Here is a 21,536-nt window from a genome sequence, read left to right on the forward strand (position 1 = left end):
CTACTCAAAAAGAACAATAATCCTACTAATATTATAAATGCGAAAGTTTGTGAGGATGTGAGTGTGTGTGTTTGTTACTCTTTCACGCATATACTACTGAACCGATTACAATGAAATTTAGCACACATATAGAGGGTAGCTTGGATTAACACATAGGATAGGTTTCATCCCGGAAAGCCCACGGGAACGGGAACTGTGCGGTTTTTTCTTTCAAAACGCGGGCGAAGCCGCGGGCGGAAAGCTAGTTGATCATAACTAAATAGCTATATGTAACATATTCGTTCAGAACGTTAGTAAATCGTTCGAAACATTATTTATGCAGGTATATTCTGCTAAACAGATTTGTTCAAACGTTGGATTAGAATGGCATTAAATAACATAGAATCAATACACAATATAGGAAATTCAGAACACAGTCACATTTACTATGAAATACAAGTCAATTACTGGCGCCAGTCGGAACAAGATAGTATTAGCTGGCCTAATTATTAAATAGCAGTAAACAAACTAATTATATCCCGAATAGCGTTACAAGCTCAGTCATTATCAAACAACTCTAGAGCCACCTCGCGTTTACAAATATATGGATGGGAGAGACAAAAGTGTGTAAATCAGAAAAAAAGGAATTTTTTATCAAGCTGGCCCACGCAGAATCGTTTGCTGTCAAAAGAAACATATATATTTTTTTAACGGTAACGTGCTATAACCATCATTTTTAAATTGACTATCCACCACAAAAAGGAAGTATATTAAATTGATAAATAAATAAAATAAATAAAGGACTAATTTCATTTCGACAGTACAACTCTATATCTTTATAATACAGATGCCCACACACAGCAACTCCTACCCCACATTGTGCTGAAATTTATTCAATACAGGGTCACTGTTTCGTTAAAATTTCTACCCACTGTTTACAGGCCTCTCAACTGCGTCTGCACGTAACACAATGTAATATGTATTTATTATACACTAGCTGTTCCGGTCGGTTCCACCCGGGTAGAAGTTTTTTTGTAAGTTTATCGAACTTTTGTAAGTTTTTTTATAACTTAAACGAGGACAAATCCAACTAAGCAAAATCATTAAAATACGTTCAGCTAGGTTCTTGACTTTAGATGGTGTTAGTAACAGTTTACTTTTAAGTCTGTACATTTTAATATCAAATTAATTATTAAATAACTTAACTCACCTTGTCACTCTCTTACATACTAACATCCGCCGAGTTAACAGCTCAAAATGCTCTAATATGTTTATAACCAAATTTTGTTCGCCAACATGGCTCCAACGATGGAAATTTCTAGATTTTGTAATTAAATCTGACCACAAATGTTTATTAAACGTCGACAGGGAGCTTATTTAAGCTTTGATAGAGACGTCAGTTTAAATATTCTACAGGTAATACTGATCTATTTAGAGAATACACTACTAAATTGTATTATAAAGCTTTACTACTAATACTTTTACATAGTTTTCTGTTAATTAGAAATATTTTAGTTGTGTGTACAGACTGTTTAACTTTGAATATGTTATGTGTAATTAAAAGAGAAGCAACTCTTACTTGATATTGCTATCTGTGATAAATAAACAAGACTAACAAAATGTATCCGCGAAATAAACTATAAAAAACATCTCACAACAAAAACGAGTTAAAAATCACACCCGAATTTCACAATAAAACTTTATCAAACTAAGCTTATGTATTTTTAAAATATTCAAGCGTTCAATTTTAGCGGAGCTCTTAATTCCGACAATATATTGGTATTATTGTGATGGAAACTGAAAAATGCACAGCTCATAACCAATCAGAGGGTTTCGTAACACGAGGTTGGCAACACATGTGTTATTTATCGGTGTTCCGGGGAAAATATCGATGCATATTTCTGGAGCAACAACACCGTATGATTTGTGGTTTTTGGGGAGATTAGGGTGATATTACATAGTTTTGGATTCTAGTATTTAATGTCTATTTACAACTATATTATCGAAATACATAATTTAATGATTTCCAATACATTATAGCTAGATTATATTCGTCCATGATTATAGTCACCAAACGGAACGACATAACATTCCAATAATATATTGAAAAATTTTATTCTAATATCTTCAAACTCCAACAATATATCTTGACAAAATAGTTTCAGCCCACGTATCTATCCCCTAACATGTAGGATAGGATCACAATATGTCTACAGCAGACGGTTAGCGAATTTGTTACAGATTCCAAGCTGTGACATTTCATATTTTTTATGCACACACTATTAGATTTCAACTTGATTTCAACGATAGATTTTTGTTTGCACGTTGTAAAACTACAGTATTGCATATTATGGGTTTGCATGCATTTTCTAAATTCTGGTTCTGGGTGTGTCTTGCAATTAAACTAGGTTCAAATTAAACAAATTATCCACTTAATTCTGAAAAGCGAAATTCAATTAAGTGTAAATAACGAAGTGAATGATAATGATGGATTGAATACCTATATATTATACGTTTTTAGACTTGTTGAGATATACTGTTTAGAGTCATAAAATATATTTCATATTTAAAAAAACAGTTAAAAGAAAGTTCACTAATTAAAACTCTTGTTACTAAAGAAATAATTGAAAAGCCAAAGTTTTTTTTTAAGGTCCTGAATGTAATGTTTGCTTCAAAAGACCACTTTAAAATAGAAGTTTCTTCATATTATATTGAAGAATGTTAATAAATACAAGAATTCTGTTATCCATTATGTTTACATCTCTATAAAAGAAAATGCTTCTTTTAAAACAAAAAATCTAAATTAATTATTAATATCTAACAAATATTTGACATGAACAAAATAACAAACACATTTTAAATATACAAAATTTTATCACGACAAACACTACAAAAATATCAGTAGGTACCTACCTAATATAAATGCAATATCCAACTCTAAAATTACCAGCTATTTCGTATATTGTTACTAAATTGAATAAATGTTATAACCACAAGATATTTGGTACTAAAATTTGGTACAGGCTGAAAATTCATGCATGTATCTGTGCTGCAATGTAAGCCCCAGATTCGGTTATGATTTAACGTTGAAGCAAGGCTTTAGGGGTATAACCAGTTATTGCTAAGATTCTAGATTAATTTATGTAAATAAAGTACCAAATTACATGTATAGGAACGTTTAAGTTTAATATGTATGCGCTAATATTGTAGGTGTACATTTAGATAAGGCTTTTAAACGTTAATATTGTAATACAGAAAGATTCTACGTATGTATACTTAACATAAAAAGACCAAATGTTTGTTTTATACGTATGTTTGTAATGTTTTCATCAAAAACTACTGACCCGATTTCAAAAATAATTTCACTTATTTACAACTGTTTCATATAAGTAATGTAAACTCAACAAAATATTGAAAATAAAGTCAAACATAACTAACAAAAACTAAGCCAAAACTAATAAAAAGCCAATATCGAATAAAAATCCAGCTAGGATCACATTCACAACGAAATAAGAATACAAAAGCATCCTTTTAAAAGTAGCCTAGCCTATCTTCCACCAGAGCGCTGGCTTGTGAACCCTTTATAGTCCACCTCGCTGTGACTTCGATTTCACTAACAATTTATTGTTTCCCAGACCGTGTACTAAATACTGAGCATATTCAACGGTACACGTTTTGTGTGGCACACACCCAACTTTATATTTTATAGCTATACCTTGGGATTCTGAGTGCATTTGGACATGCTTTGACTTGAGATGCGTTTGACTTTTCGATTTGGTAGCGTTTTGCATGGTTTTATGATTGCTTTAAATGTACATGAATAGATAACTGGTGAAATAGATCTGCAAATTAATAACTCAGGCCCCGGAATCACAGACACAATAGAAAATCTATTGTGTCGTGGACCGATCGGGCCGCTTGGGGCTCACCGCTCAATGGGTTGGCTAAAATTTTCTTAAGTTAAGTATATTTGTTAATTAAGCTGTGACAGACAGACAATTCAAATCATTGAATTATCATCAATTGTGGTGTTTAATGTAAATAATAGTAACAAAACTTACACTTACACTGACATAGTACTACATTTATAAGAAAGTATCTAATTTATCTGTTTCTGATAGATACTACTAAAAAATAGAACTGACAGTCTTCTATCCTAAAAATAGCTCCAAATAGACAAAGACAAATATGCAGAATCTTGAATTTCAATGCACCAACTTATCTCCGGCAACCGAAGACAAGGGAAATAAATTCAAAACTAAAACACTGAATAAATGTGACGTGACGGGCCGACAGCAATCTTCCTCAATTCCTCCTGCAGTATCTCGTGGCGCAGGTATGCGGGTGTTCGCTTGGAAAATTTTGAGTAATACAGCTGTGAAGACCTACGATATATAGCTAGTAAACGCCTGCGACTTCGTCTGTGTTTTCAAAGATTCACGTTGGAATGAAATGTTACCAGCGTCTAGCCTTCAAACTACCTATTTCTTAACGATAACATACCATCAAGTGGTGTATTAAAATAAAATTCTAATGGGAATGAGTTTCCCAAAAAAATAGCCTATGTCACTGTTTAGACTTCGAAATATCTCTAGACACAAAAATCATAGGTACCATAAGATTGATTTGTTGCGACGTGAAAGAAAGACAAACAGACACACTTTCGCATATAAAATATTATTAATTGTATAAGTACTTATAGTTAAAATAGCCACTGTTGTTGGTTTGTTGATAGTTTAGCCTGTGGACGTTTACTTGGCGTTAACGAGATAGTGGATATGATCTAGAAGCTTCTTTATCACCAACGTTGGTATTATTATGTATTCAGGTCTTTGAAGTACTTTGAAATTATTAAAATTAAGCTATCTTTGTAGTGTTAATGTGTATATGACAAGGCAACTTATTAATATACAATAAAATAATAATTAACCTACATAAAAGTGGTGACATCAGCTCGTATTTAAAAGATCATTTACCTACAAAAGGATCGCTTATTTTAAGATAGATGAATATATACCTAACTAGCTGTTGCCCGCAGCTTCGCCTGCGTGGAAAAGATAAATAAACATGATACAAATTGTCATCCCCTATTTTATCCCCTTGGGGGTAGAATCGATCAAAATCCTTTCTTAAGGGACGCCTCCGTCCTAACATCTACCTGCATGCCAAATTTCAGCCCGATCCGTCCAGTGGTTTGGGCTGTGCATTGATAGATCACTATATATTATAATATATGTATCAGTCACCTTTGAATTTTATATAAATATTACAATAAATTGTTAATATTATTATTTGATTGTATTTTGTGGATACTGTTTTTTAAATAAATTTTATTATCTTGTTATTTTTCTTCCTTGTGACCTCCCGGCTCCCTAGCATCTCTAACGATGAAAGAAAAACTTGAAAATTCTACCTTTCAATGTTTAATATGTTATACATTTTTGTTTTACTCCATAGAAGAAACACAGGTTAAACATCACCTTGTAACATAACAATATCAAATATATTTCAAGCATTCGGAACTCGTCTTGAATGTTGCGATTTCATTTCATACGACAGCGCTCCCACATCCAAAACGTTGAAATGGCGGAATTTTAATATCCACTTAACTACGCCATAACTGCTATAGAACATTCTAGAAACTTCTAGTGAATTTTGTCTAGAACTTGGTAAGAAAGGTTGAGCTAGGTACTTTTTTTTAACTTAATCTACGAATAATGGAAGAAGTATTTACTTTTTATTCTTATTGAATGAAATTTATTGAAAGAAGATAATTGAAATTTTAAGTATAGAAATTCCCGCGAACCCGCTTACTTCAAAATGTAACAAATGGAAATAACTAGCTGCGCTTCGCAGTTTCTTTCGCGTGGCTCCGATCCTGTTGGTCTTAACGTAATGATAAATAGCCTTCCTCGATAAATGGGCAACACCGAAATAATTTTTCAAATCGGACCAGTAGTTCCTGAGATTAGCGCGTTCAAACAAACAAACTCTTCAGCTTTATAATATTAAGTATAGATTGGTACAGATTTGATCAAACCCGTATCTTTCGCTTTAATGTACTTAAATTTTCCAATAAATAAAAGGTATTTTTGAACATTTCTCTACAAAGCGGTTTCACAAATGCAAATTTGAAAGACGCAAACTCGTATTTTTCTCGACGCAAAGCAAACGAAAAAAACTGCTTCAAATGTGTGGTGTTAAACACCTTTTCGGATAAAGCGACTGTAAAAACTGCTGGATTCACATTCATCTCGTTTTAGAAGAAATAATGTAAGTATTTATTGCTATAAACAATATTAATTTATTTTTCTTTGCGAACTCTCTATATCACTAAATAAAATGTGGCTTCAACTTTATGCTTTTTTCAATAAAATCAACTCGTATATATACCTCTACTAACTTATTATATACAAAGCATTAAAACATGGTTTCGACTTCGTGCTTCTCCAATAAAAACATGCAAAATATAGTATAATATATAATATAATAAATATAGATAGTAGTAGTAGAAAATATTTTCTAGAGTTAATTTATTGACGTGCTTTTTGGATTAGAGTCAAGTTTAGAACTTTAGAAGTTTCACCCTAAAAAGGATCAATAGCCATATCCATGATAAATCCCATCGCGTTTTCCATAAATCCCTTCAAAGTAAAAATGCAATAAGAAGGAAAATTGAAATTATACCCTTTAGAATGTCTTTCATAAGGTTTAATATCAATCAATTGAAGTGAATCTATTTCTTTGTTATTTGAAGTGTTTTTTTTTTTTGCGAACATAGACCACGAAAAGCAATATTATGAAAGATGCGTCGACAATTTCAACGTCTCCTCTATTCTAAAATGGGGACTATTACCTAAGCATTACTGTCATTACCAAATAATGTATGTTTTTCATAAAAAAAGAAAAGCAAGCAATAATAGAATATAGAAATTAATTATATTAGAATGTTAAATTTCATAATATTATCATTCCAATCCAATCCATATGACTTTCCCCTACCAACAGCTCATGGCGACCACAGATAAAAAAAATTAGTAGTAATCACTTCAATAAAATTAACAGCCAAAAGAATTGTCGGTGGCCACAATTCAACTTCAAATAACAACTCCATGCTAAGCTAAAGAAGCTAGAATGACTCTACATTACAAACCATGTTTAATGGACCCTCTTCATAATCGAGAGCGATGGCCCAACAAATGATCGTCGATGTTTGCCATCGTTACGGCATTTACGAATAACGATGAAATGATGGTCGATCATAGAAATAGGCCCTCTACACTATCGTTATTGACTCTACTCGCCCAACAACAACAACAACAAAAATACTTTATTGTGCACCAGGACATAAAAATTACAAAAGCTTTAAAATATATAAAAGAAAGAGAGACAGTTGAGCACAACAGGCGGTCTTATCGCTAAGACAACGATCTCTTCCAGACAACCTGGTGGTCAAGGAAAAACAGTGGAAGTAAAAGTTAATGGGCAAGAGGTGCGTTTATAGTTTAGAATACGTTGTCAATTGCCAACGTTATCAATTGTGAAGAGGGCCTATAACATAAGTCATGGGTTCATTAGTAATTAGTAGAAATCAAGTGTCTGTCCGTCCACGGTGAGATGCAGTGCAGTTAAATTGGAAACTTGCCTCGCCGCAGATTTGGCTGCACTCAGCTGTAATTAACAGAACTAAACAGTGTACCGTCAGATAGTTACGGGTTTTTTGCTTTTTAAGGGAAATTGGGCGTAAATTTAAAATGTTTTGATAAAGATGTAATGAATATTCTACGCAATATATATATTTTTTTAAGCTATTGCATAGCTTCTATCGCCTTCCAGCCTTTCTCGATTCGGTCCCCGCGCTCGAAGGCCCGGGGACCGAATCGAGAAATTCCGCAACGAAAAAACCTCACGCTCCCCACTCCGACGGACGCAGGTGTGGCTTGAAGGCATAGCATGCAATAGTAATTCTGCAATCAAACTGTGTGTAGACTAATATGAAAAGGCATTATGTAAATAAAAGTAAGCTGACTAGTGCTAAATGATTCAGGCTGTGATAATTGTACCTAAGTACTAGATTTTATGAATTATATGACACTTTGTGATACACAAATTTATAAATAATGGCCAAACCATATTACACAGTAAATAATAAAACTCAACCCTAGTTTCTGTTTCAGTACTTGCAACTACAACCACGTGTTGCACAAAATTCCTTTATTTTTTTTTCCTTTTTAAATCATTACCTAAATCCAAATCCCATCTGCTGACCGTACTCCAGTCTTCACTTACTGAATTGTTTGTCGATATAACTTCCGCTAACACTAACGAAGCGCACATCCCAACATTTCCACTCAAACTAGGTATCTAATTTTAGGCACCAATGAGTTATCCGAATATAAGTTCTGCGGCTTGGACCGTCTTGAAAAGTTCTGAAGATTTCACTGTCCGATTTGTCATATTCACGTGTTCTGAAATTATTTCAATATGTTGAATATAATTTTCATTTTATAAGCTTATGTATGCAGTGTAACATATTATTGATACTGCTCTCACATATTTGGCATAATTATTATAAAACTTCCAGAAAAATACGAAAAATGGCAAGCCATGATAAATCACATTTGTTACAATTTTATGAGCAATACGCGTCATAAACACATACACAACTTAGAACTATAGTTACGAAAAATGTTTTAAAATTAGTTACCTATTTATTATTACTTTACAACGTTTCTAAAATTTACGGCGAAAACGCGAGCTGACTGTCAGCAATTCAAAGTATTTTAAGTCAAACAAGCACACTGCTGTATTCCATTATTAATTGTTCCGCGCAAACAAATGTGAATTTAATTTCAGTTACATTTATAGCGCAAACATTCGCAAAAAGGGATTTTAACAAACATTGGTCCTTCACAACCCTTACATTAAAACAACAAACAATCTGAATTAGATTTACACTCGAGTAAAACCCAATTGACACCGAAATAGCTGGTAAACGAATTTTATTTTTCACGTATACACAATGGAGTGAAAAGCGGGCAATAATAATTAATTTTTATTCGACGGCGCGAGTCGCTTGGAGTGCAGCCAGGTGAAAATTTAAATTTTTTACCGCCATCGAAGACACGACACGTTTAAGGGTAGATGGGAAATGGGTTGTTTTTTGCACCTAAATCTTTCCCCTTGTTTAACACATAACTGAAATTTTGGCCTTGTAGAAGATTTCCGCGTTTTACTCTAATACTTAAATACGCTAAGATTGATAATGATACAATTATAACATCTAGGTATGTACTTATTACCTATATCTTCCGATTTCTAAGTTTAATTTAAAACTTTGTTTGTTTGTTTGATTGTAATGAATAGGCTCATAAACTACTGGACCGATTTTAAAAATTCTTTCACCATTCGAAAGCTACATTATCCACGAGTACCTAATATAGGATGGGTTTTATCCCGGAAATTTCACGGGGACGGGAACTATGCGAGTTTTTCTTTGAAACCGCGGGCGGAGCGGCCGGCGAAAATCTAGTGCATTATAAATTCCTCCTATCATCTAACATTCAGTTATTAGTTCATATAAGTATAACTTTAAATCTTAAGTATGCAAAACTAGTATAGCTTACCTAATCCATCATGCAGCTGAGCATGCAGCATGCTAATAATAATAATTAATTATTAACCGACTTCAAAAAAAAGGAGGAGGTTATCAATTCGGCCGGTATTTTTTTTTTTTTTTTTATGTATGTACACCGATTACTCCGAGGTTTCTGAACCGATTTACGTGATTCTTTTTTTGTTCGATGCGGGATGGTGTCGAATTGGTCCCATAAAAATTTTATTCGGATAGGCCCAGTAGTTTTTATTTTATGAGCATTTTTGTCTGTAGGTATTTGTAAATTTTGCAAGTGCAAGTTTGAAGTCGGTTGTTTTTAACGCAGTTATCACTTGTCTGTCTATACCGACCGTTGGTATCTAATTATATTATCTGAGCTTTTGATAAGATTTTGATAAATTTATCCATATACGTAGTAGTGTAATCGTTAATTAGTGTGTTTAAAGCAGGGTTGGCACGATTAAATCATTTTGATTTAAATCATGATTTAAATCAACCGATTTTTTCAATAAAAAGCAATGATTAAAACAAAAAGGTTTTTACTTTAACGGTAATTTTACACATAAAACAGATTAAGATAATATCTTAATTAAAAACTAGGGTCGTTTAAATCTGAGGGATCAATATCACTATTATAATATTTGAATAAAAAAACTAGTTTTCCAGCCTTTTCGACTCCCAGGCGGAAAAAGTTTGTTTGACATTCATTAATTAGGATTGTTTCAATAAATCGTGCTGCTCATTTCACTCATTATGTAAAATACTTTGATACTTGTAATAGTTACGGAATAATCGCCTGTGCACACTTAACGATTACATCCTGTAGGTATATAATATTATGTTTTTTCTTTCATGGCAAACTCTACGAATGTATCTGAAGCTATCTTGAATGTCTGATAAAAATCTCCAACCGCAACCGCCGACGAATGCGGATGTGCCTGTCTTTAAATAAATTGAATGGTATATTTATAAGCCAAATGGGATATCGAAGTGGAGTAATGGAAAATGTTACCTTTTCAAATCCTTCCAGCTTATAAAAAACATATTTGAAGTATTGACATCACTACTACGTACTATACCTATAACACAAAGTCGCTTTGTCTGTCCCTTTGTGTGCTTAAATCTTTAAAACTACACAACGGCTTTTGATGCTGTTTTTTTAATAGATAGAGTGATTCAAGAGGAAGGTTTAGTATAATTTATTATGTTTTAGACAAAGCGGGCGAAGCCGCGGGTGGAAAGCTTGTATTTAACCAACACCTTATTTTCAACTTATTCACTGTTTGTTTTACTATATCTTATGTGTAGGGCATTTCTTTTTATGTCATAATTTTAGCACAATATTTTTGTTTATAATAATAAGCTTTTTATAAGAAATAAAATAATATGAATATATAGGCACAATTATTAAAGCACTACCCTTTCCGATAATTAAAAAAATTTTGTTTTATTATTTTTTATATTTTTTATTAAATATGTATTATTATTTAATATATAATATTATGTACAAACAAAGTAACAATTATTTATTTCCAATATTAATAACAACGCCATCTATTATCACCTGCTTGTATTAATAAGAAACTTACTCGGTAGTTTTTCATTTTGGTAATATTATGATGTATTAGTAGGTACAGGATTTTTAATAAAGATGGCTCTGATAACATCGAAAGTTTTCAGGTTGTTCAAAATAATACACTAATTACTAAAAATTGCCAGTAACCACTAATATTTATTTGGTTATTGGCAATTATAATAAGAAAGATTTTAAAGTAGATATTCTGCTAGGCGACTTATATCTAGAATGCCAGTTTTAAGAATCTTTCTACTTTTTCTCTTCACTGCTAGTTACTTACCTATTTTTTGAAATAATAAAAAAAATCTCAGCTTTCTAACTCCGAATATGAAGACGTAATGTCAGATGTACTAAGCAGTAAAATTAATATTGTATTACTGCATTATAATCCGCGTTACCAAATCTATGAATTATGTATTTTTATTGTAAAAAATGTTTAATTTTACAACACACAATAATATTGTTACGTTACAGGCTTTTTTATACAAAAATTAACAAATTATTAATACCAACTACCTAGGTACATAAAGATTTAGTTCAAATATTAAAGTTTTTGTTCAAAATAACTAAGTAATACCATGGACCCAATAAATATGTAATACTTAGTTAATATTTTGAAAATATAAATTTAAAAAATATAAGTATTTCTGATTAAAAAAAAAGATTAATTGTGAATGTTTTTCAATTGTTTATAAGTTTGTTTTATTTAAACTAATCACCATGTGTTCTCTCGGTCAACGCTCGACCTATTGACCTAAACAGAGGAACGCAACAGTTTTAAAATTTAAGTTAATTTATTAATTTTAATAATTAATTAGTGTCTAAATGAAGTTGCTTTTTTTATTAAAAAACAAAATCTATTTATGTGTAAAAAAATTTTAAATACGAAATTACGAAACTTAGGTACACGTACCTAGCGTCATGATCGTATGAAATTTACGAATGGTATTGCTTGATCTGTAGTCTGTACTCCCGTCCGACTAGGGCCCTTCCGGCCTCCACTCAAGCGACAGCCCAAGCCGAGGTTCGTGATTCTCGTCAAGGGGAGACGCCCTTGTGCATATCGCTACCGGGGTGAACCTTCAGTTCACAGTTATGTATAATAATTGGTGTCCCAAGCCGTATTGTGATTTGTTTACCCTAACTGTTAACCACCTAACTGTATATTTTCAAAAAGCCCTTTTAACGACCTTTATTATTTATTTAACGATTACGGTGCACAAAACATATTTACATTGAATGCTGTAAAAAAAAATTATTAAAAGTAATCATTTGTTTTTCAATCAGAATGAATCACAAACTTTGATAGGTACATAGTTAAAAAAAATAGATACTGAAGTAGGTACTTACTTTACAACTGTAAAAATGTTTCAAATCTGTGGTACAAACACTAAACAGCTAATTGTATTTAATGATGATTCATATTGCTATCATCAATCTTTATCATTTCATTGAATTGTGATATTTTCATCAATCGACAATGCCTAACGGTTCCGATTAAAATTTTTTGCGTTTACAGTACATACAAACAGATTCAAACGAAGCTTTTGTTAAAAACTGGGCCATCATTGTCCGCGAAACAATTAAACTTTATAGCTGTAAGTATCAATAGCGCAAAAAATGTTGAAGATGTCTGATCTCACACATTCGCAGCACAGATTCGCAGTTGTAACCGCGCTCGCGACGACCGGTGGCTAGTCGAGCGCGCGCATCGAAGAAAAAGAATTTTATTTAAATTTTGACGTTTGAATTTTTTTTATGTGCACTTGAATTTAGACTAAGGTCAATACATACTATTAACTCATCTCCTACCAATAACCATAGATAATTATTTTTTACATAAAATTGATGTAACTTTGTTATTGTATGCTAATTAAGTTTTTGTTTACATTCAGTAATAAGTGCTTCGTCTTGTTACAATTATGGTGTGTTTTGTGAGCGTTCAATTTTGTTAGATTGTAAAGCATTTTACAATGAAGTGGTCAAATCTTTTGTTATTGTTGACCCCGGTTTTGGCCAATGTGAGTGAATTACCACAGAATATTACAAGGTATGTTTTAAATTAATAATAGATACCTAATTAATCTCTACAGGTCATTGATATTTCGTTCCTTACATAAATGACTATGATTTCATCTCTCATTAAAAAAAGTTTTTTTATAGGTATTATAACTACAGTAGGATATGTTTTGGTATAGAGTAATTTAGGTACCTACCCATTACAAAGTATTTTTTGTTGATGAATCAATTCTGAGGAAAACAATAATTACGTTGTCATTAAAAAGATTTACTTTTCAATTCAAATAAGGATTGATGATTCATGTTCGTTTCGAAGGCAAGGGTAAAAAAAGATATGCCGAACTTTGCTTGTAGATAATAATTTTATTTAATGATAATTAGTATCCGACCCGAACCAAATTTGATTTTTATTATGTATTGAGTATCGTCATTATTATCTCTGTTATAGAAATGACGAGAAATCCTACACAGTCATTACCAAATATTCATGTTTATTTGAAAATATAACAATTAGTTACCTAATTAATTTGAACTTACAAAAAAACAATGAATTCAGAAAAGTAAATAAGTAATATTCCAATTTACACTATAAGTGACTACTACCTCGATGGTGTTATAAAAAAAAATACATTTTGCTTTTTTTAAATCATAGACTAAAATAAATAATTGTCCATAGACACAACTCTCTTTCATCTAACCACGTTGTACTTATATGTATTCTCTTTGATCTAACCGACTTAATAAAATGTCTAAAACCATTCAAGAAAATACGTATAATTTTCTTGCAATAACTAATGAATGATTATAATCATTTAATTAATATGACTGTTTCCTGGCATTCTCCTTATAATTATAGCTCAATAACGTCACTGTTTTTGTGAAGATAGACTGATTTAATAACATACTACGAGTACATACTAAGTGCTATCTAATTACTATAAGCTATACACACGTGTGCGGCTTTCGTTAAAAATTGTTTTCTTTATTAGCCCCTTGACAGTAATATTATAAGCTTGACGTCCGTTTAGGACCATATTAATGCCAAAGTGAGGTGTCTAAGGTTTGAGAAAGCTTACGTCAAATACAAGAAACTATTTAAACAGCATATAAGAATGGTTTAGAATATAGAGCTAGCGCGCAAGAGCAACTTTTGTCTCCGCAACTATTTTGTCTCTCCCACCCATGGGCTAGTAAGAAAGTGCGCGCACGTAGCGACGCAACTTCCCATCTTAGCTGAAGTTATAAATAGTTGGTCCTCACCATCTTGTGATATCATTTGAATATGTACCTACAGATCAAAATATTTTCAATAGTAGTATAAAAGTACATTCAGGATCAGCGATGCTAAGCTACGAAAGAGGACTTACGACTGCTTTCTGAATTGAGTAGGTATTTGACGTTAAGAACATCTCTTAAGAGCCAGCGCGCACGAGCAACTTTGTCTCCGCAACTATTTTGTCTCTTGTTGATGCTACTTACAACCCCATGAATAAATAAAAATAAAACATTTTAATATTTTAATTTACGTATTACGTATCAACGAAAAGTCAATAACCTCCCACAGAAATAACCTTTTACCAATGTTTATTTACACAAATCATTTTCACATATTTTCATAAAAAAAAACAATATTTGTCCTCAAAAACTGCAGAGCCAACCTTGCGACTTGCATACTTGACCTACAAACACATTTCCTTATGGTAAAGAAGAGTCATCTATAATGTTTCCGACATTATAATAAACGTGACTTTGTGTATAGACATTTCAATAACAAAGTACATTAATCTAATTGCAATTTGTAAAGAAATATAAAATAACACTAGTTTTTTTCATCATTGACGTTGAAGCAAAGCAGACTTATAAATGCAGTCAACATAAAATTATTCTTAAAAAAATACAAACCATTTCTCTTTATATATTATTATGTAGATAGCCTTCCTTTATGAGCTATCTTACATAGACATAATGTAAACACAGCTAATTGGAACTAACAGTTTTTGTTTTCGAAGTGAGAACGCTCTAATTAAGGGTCGGATTTGCAAAAAAATCTCATAGGCTATTTATTTTGGAAGATTTTAAGCTCATTATTATTTAAGACTAGCGGTCCGCCCCGGCTTCGCCCGTGGTACATATTCAAGTTTTCTTTACATAAGAACCATCCTCGAACTTCAAGGAATATTATTTAAAAAAAATTAACGAAATCGGTTAAACCGTTCTCAAGTTATGCGCTTACCAACACATTTTGGGATTCATTTTTATATTATAAGATTATCATGCTAAGAGTGCAGCGGAGCATTGCGAGTAAAAGCGCGAGGCACAGCTAATTGTAAAATAAAGTTAATAATTTGAAAAGAAAACTTCGAAAGATTTCTTAATAAAATCATCTATACTTAACTCCCTTCCAGTTCACCATGCACAGACAAGAACCACCTGTTCCTGGTGCCAGGGGTGTTAACAGCTGGCGGCACGAACAGGGCCTGTCTCTCCAGGTTCCACCCTGAGGGTCCAGCGAGGATGCTGCTGACATTGATGGTGAATGGAGAGTCTGTGAGCGCGTTGCGACAACTTAATCCTGGTAAAATATTGAGACAAAAATTAACTTCAGTTGTTGTTGTAACATAAGTTTTACTGTAATCAGTTCTAGTTCTTGAAATAATTCAGATTACTTTGAAGCTAGTTTTTATATTTTCTTAAATAAGCAGTCGTGCTTGACAGCAGAAAAGTTCGTAATAAAGTAGAAATTAATGAATTGTTGTTGTAAACGAATTTGAATTTGAAATATAAAACAGAAAAAGAAACTAATCGAGGAAGAGAAGTTCCTTCTAACACAAATGAGCTTAATCATTTAACTGAAGATACTTTCCTCGAAATGATGAAAATTTGTGAAAACAAGAATAAAATCTTTTATTTATTGATTGTGTTACTCTTTTTACAGGTGATGGCGGTTGCTTGGATATATCGGTGCCACTTCAACCAAATTCTAAAGCAGAATTAGTTGTGAATGTGAGGTAAGCTGACATTTGAAACTGGCACATTAATTGATCATCAACATTCGTTCATTTGTTTTCTTACTTCGGAGACATGACTTTAAATCTTAAGACAATTTTGTCTTACTTTTTCATAATATTTTTATTTCACTTCCGAGAAAGGCTTCTTATAAATCGACAAATGATCTCACCTATACACGTTTAAACGGACAGATTTAATTTAATCTTTGTACACTAATCAATATAACAACAAGACAAGGAGTTTATTTTATAAATGTGTTTTGTTCTTTAGGCTGTATTTATTTATAACATTAACATTACCAGGTACCCAGAAGCATCCTGCACCTGGGAGCGTCGAGTTCCCCTCCGGATCTCCAGCGGGAGGCTGCTCATCATCCACACGGAGCGCGCCAAGTATCGACCTGGTGACCTGGTGCGGTTCCGCCTGATTGCTCTGAAAGCTGATCTTACTCCTGCGCATACTAATGTAAGTAAAATATATGTTTTTGAAATGTAGGTATTATGTGATATCAGCATTGTATGTTCATTTTATTCATCACTCTCCCTGCTCGCAGCGGTTCTTTGTAATTTTTTAACAACTAAAAAAACCGGGCGAACACCGTTTCGCCACCAGGGACACCTCTTTGCTATAAACCTCACGGAGCCCGAGATCTTTCCAACGAATGCAAAACCGTGGAAATCGGTTTGTGCATTCTGGAGTTATAGCGTCAGGAAGGAAAATCTGACTTATTTTTATATAGTAGATTATTATCTTGGGCAAATGCAGCAAAACTGACGCAATTTTACACAATACAATACGTGATACTGGCAAATAGTCGTATCTTGCTGTGAAGAAAGAAAAAAAAACATAACTTTCTTTTGTGTATAGATTTTATTTTTATTTATAAGAGGGTATCTACAAAATTAAGAAACTGGATCCTACCTGAAGATGATTTGTTCTTTTAAATATTTTTTTCTTATAAATCATGTTTCTGAACGAATGCATTCCCTTTTCTTGTAAACAGTCAATATGAATTATTAAATTAACATTGCGCAAACAAATCTCTCGATTTTTATGTCTTCTTTTACAATTTTGTTAATTTTCTTCTACTTACTTTTAGTTACGTTCCCAATTTTAACTTAGTTCAACTAAGCATTAAATTAAACGGAACTTGTATTCCCTAAGTTCAGCTGTGTAATAGGTACTACTTGAGCTTTTATAAGCACAGGATGCGAACGGAATGCCGTCTAACGAGAGAGGTTAGAATCCAGTTTTTATTGCATTAATATCCCTTTAGGATGTTATTGCGTATATAGAAGCCTTGTCACCTTCTAAACTAATAATTTTTGTGAGATAAAGTTAAAACTGCAGTCATTAAATAAAGACTAAAACTAGTTTAGTTTACTTCTATAATTTGAAAGTGGTTTAGTTTATTCTTAAAATATTTATGCACGACACTTTTTCTTATCCCTTTCACCGAAAAGCTGCAAGTAATCAATGAGTCAACTAAAATTAAATACAAATAACTGTTCATCATAATTCGCGACGTGTATCCATTATTTGATATAGCAACCGGTCTTGTGGTCGGGTTCATGGTGTCGGTAAAAAAAATGACGATTAGTGGAATGGCTAGAATATTCTTGAAAAAATTGTATAGAAAATTTGTTATTAGCAGTGGCGTACTTTAAGATGAAGGGCTAAATCATAAAACATTAAAGTTCTACTCTACTTTAGTATAAGACACTCGAGAAACACAAAATGATCTTTTATACGATTGACATTATACAGGTTTCCTATACTTTTTAAATTAGTAAAAGAACAGAACTTACATAGTCAATAAGACGCAAACAACTAAATAGTAAATACTAATATTTAATTGTAATAAATAGAATTTTAGAAATATCTGCACAAATATTAATACTTCGACAAGATTATTTCGTTCTAGCTATGGGCTGTAGTATGTATTTTAGTTTTTACAAATATATTTCACATAAGTAAACACAGTTATGCTATAGACAAAAATAGTTTGGAAAATCCAAAAGTGCACGCCTCATAATCTCATCCTTTACAATAAAATTGATTATTTATAAAGAACTATAAATATAAAAAAGAAATAAAATAAAACAGTTGGAAAAGTAAAAAAAGCGGTACCGTAATAATTGAGCTATTTTTCTTGTGGCCCCACCTAGATGTGAAACTGCGCAGGTTTAAGGGACTGACTACCAACTCATTTTTTTAAACCTAATGGTGAATTTTGAGTACACTATAAATATAAAAAAAATAAAAATAAAATAAAGAATATATATAGATATACTAAAATTGGATGAATGGAGAACAGTCAATATTTTTTTTTTGTTTATTTAATAACAATTAAACCACATCGAATCAGACCCTGAAAAATGAAAGGGTTCTATTCCTGAGCATACTCAAGCGTAAGAGAAAAAAAAAGACTCGATTAGTAAAGTATTTCGGTCGCTATCGTGTTAACAAGAAAATCCTCCGCACATACAGACACACGGACGTCCAAGACAGAACTTTTTTAAACTGTTTTTTAACTAGTTTAAATAGCAAAACTGACATCAAAAATATCATGAATGTTAAAAATAGTGTTTTTTCTTAATATGTGTGTGTATTAGGGATGCGCCGAATACCGAATACATATTCGGTATTCGGCATATTCGGCATCTTTTTCACTATTCGTATTCGGCCGAATTATTCGGTTTAGGTGCCGAATATATTCGGTATGAGTATTTCTTCTTTCTTGGCTATAGAACTAAATAAATAACTTCATATTATGAATGAGTTATGTCATACTATACACAAGTCAAAGAAATCCTATGAAGAATGTTTGAACCTAAGGTATACAGGGTGTAATCGTTAAGTGTACACAGGCGATTATTCCGTAACTATAACAGATATCAAAAAACCTTAAACTGATATTGAAAGTACTATACCTAATGAGTAAAATGACAATAATAATTTTTTAAAAATAAAACGAGAAATATCCAAAAATGTTACATGAAACGCTCCCATACATTGTGCTATACAATGTTCGAGACGACATCCTCGATTTGGAATACCATTGTATTCCACATCGAGCTCTATTTACAGTCTCTAAATGAACTTTCATTAAAATTTGCGAAATAATTATAGCACAAAATCAAATAACAAAGCAAAACCTTTCATATTAAATGTTTGAAATAGTCATATTTCATACTAAATGTATGGGAGCGTTTCATGTAACATTTTTGGATATTTCTCGTTTTATTTTTAAAAAGTTATTATTGTCATTTTACTCATTAGGTATAAGTAGTACTTTCAATATGAGTTAAAAGTTTTTTGATATCTGTAATAGTTATGGAATAATCGCCTGTGCACACTGAACGATTACACCCTGTATAAAATAAAACGATCATTACATTTCAAACCAACGTTTATTTTGTAAATTTACATCAACATAATTTAATCATGTTTATTATTAGAACTTAGTCAGTATTTAATATTTATAATACTTTAAATCCTGAAGTCTGAAGACAATGCTTTTAGTCCCAATAGAAAATGACATTACGTCCGCTCATATTGCAAACACTAACTTAAAGTAAAAATATAAAATTTTTAAACAATTTAAAAATTTTAATATTTTGTGCGAAGTTTCAACACAACTGAGACGGCACGGAGTGCGCGGGCGATATACGCGGGTGGCGGGCGGTGAGGTAAGGCTCGCTCGCCACCGAGCCGGCAGCTACTTGCGACCCGTTAGAACCGGTTTACGCATCAAAACACGTCAAAACATTGAACCGAATAATTCGGCCGAATATTCGGTTCGGTAAGGTTCTAACCGAATAGTATTCGGTATTCGGTTATTCGGTGAAACCACTATTCGGCGCATCTCTAGTGTGTATGTATTATCTTACAAGTGCAATGTATGATACATAAAGACATTTTAAGTTTGAAAAATCAGATGTTTTGCGCGAAGTGACAGTAGTACCCACCTCAACGCTTCGCTTATGAGGCGTGCAATATTTTACATTACATCATTAGCTACCACTACTTACATGTTTAAAACTAGCCATTTACTCATTATCCTGTTAATCACATTAAACTGCAGCATGTTTACTAAAAGTCAGCGTAACACTGACACAGTTGCGACGAGTTGTGGTATGCAAATAAGTTGTTTACATTATTGATCAGCCGTTTTATAGTTAATACATTTCTCTTTGTATTTCCGTTGTTTATTAATGTCATTAGATATTTTATTATCTCCATTTATCAATGAAGTGCTAAACGATAACTTCGGATTAGAATCAATTTATAAGTTTTATTTGTTTGGATTATAAAGTTGTTAATTTGTTCATAACTAGCTTACCGCCCGCGGCTTCGCCCGTTTTGTCTAAAACCTAATAAATTATACACTAAAACCTTCCTCTTGAATCACTCTATCTATTAAAAAAAACCGCATCAAAATCCGTAGATTTAAAGCATACAAAGGGACATAGGGAAATAGGGACAGAGAAAGCGACTTTGTTCTATAAGTATTATGTAGTGATAATATGAGAAGTTATATCTGTCTATATTTTTAAATTTAACTTTATTACTATAATATGCTGCATATGCGCGATATTCAATTAAAATACATATTATGGTAAATTATTATAAGTAAAGCCTTGTTTCCACTTGAGCATGCTCAGGCGAATGAGCGGCTCATTTGGCCGAGCTGCTCAAGTGGAGACGCCTGAGCATGCTCGGGCCGCGCGTGCTCAGACGTCTCCACTTGAGCGGCTCGGCCAAATGAGCCGCTCATTCGCCTGAGCATGCTCAAGTGGAAACAAGGCTTAACGAGGTGCTATAACTTATGTGTATTATTTTATCCTGTTGCCTTGTAGTATCATAATAATATTATACTTAAGCCGCGAAAATTGAAAGATATTATTTGTATAGGTAACTACTAAGCTTTTTCTATCAAACCTACTATTTTCTTACAGGTATTTCAATGTGTAGGTACCTATTATCAATCGCTTTCTAATATTCGATTTAAATATTTTCAGATAGACGAAATCTGGCTAGAAGGTCCCCGAGGCGCATGGGAGGGTACAAGACTTTCCCAATGGTCACGGGTTCGAACCCGTTTCGGTATCGCTCAACAGCAATATCAGTTGGACGAACTCGCGCCAGTCGGCAAATGGACGATCCGAGCTAGACTGGCTGATGGAACGCAGGTTTGTTTCAGCGCCATCTATATTTATATACAGGAACTACTTCCATATAAATATAATATACGTATACAAACACGAAGTTATAAATTTAAATAAATGAGATTATATATTTTTAGCGTATTTATTTATTTTAAAGAAACATAAA

The 21,536-nt window shown here is 32.4% G+C and overlaps 1 protein-coding gene across 1 annotated transcript in view; it reads left to right on the forward strand.

Moving 5' to 3' along the window:
* The first annotated feature begins 12,830 nt into the window (after positions 1 to 12,830).
* LOC123699327 (pregnancy zone protein-like) overlaps positions 12,831 to 21,536 on the forward strand; it is a 31,504-nt gene continuing 22,798 nt past the window's right edge. Inside the window, exons 1-5 of the mRNA XM_045646255.1 lie at positions 12,831 to 13,221; positions 15,596 to 15,765; positions 16,126 to 16,198; positions 16,502 to 16,664; positions 21,224 to 21,394. Coding sequence (XP_045502211.1) covers positions 13,145 to 13,221; positions 15,596 to 15,765; positions 16,126 to 16,198; positions 16,502 to 16,664; positions 21,224 to 21,394 — 654 coding nt within the window. The 5' untranslated portion in view covers positions 12,831 to 13,144. The remainder of the gene's footprint in view (positions 13,222 to 15,595; positions 15,766 to 16,125; positions 16,199 to 16,501; positions 16,665 to 21,223; positions 21,395 to 21,536) is intronic.

The sequence above is a fragment of the Colias croceus genome, chromosome 17, assembly GCF_905220415.1.
Source record: "Colias croceus chromosome 17, ilColCroc2.1".
NCBI lineage: Eukaryota > Metazoa > Arthropoda > Insecta > Lepidoptera > Pieridae > Colias > Colias croceus.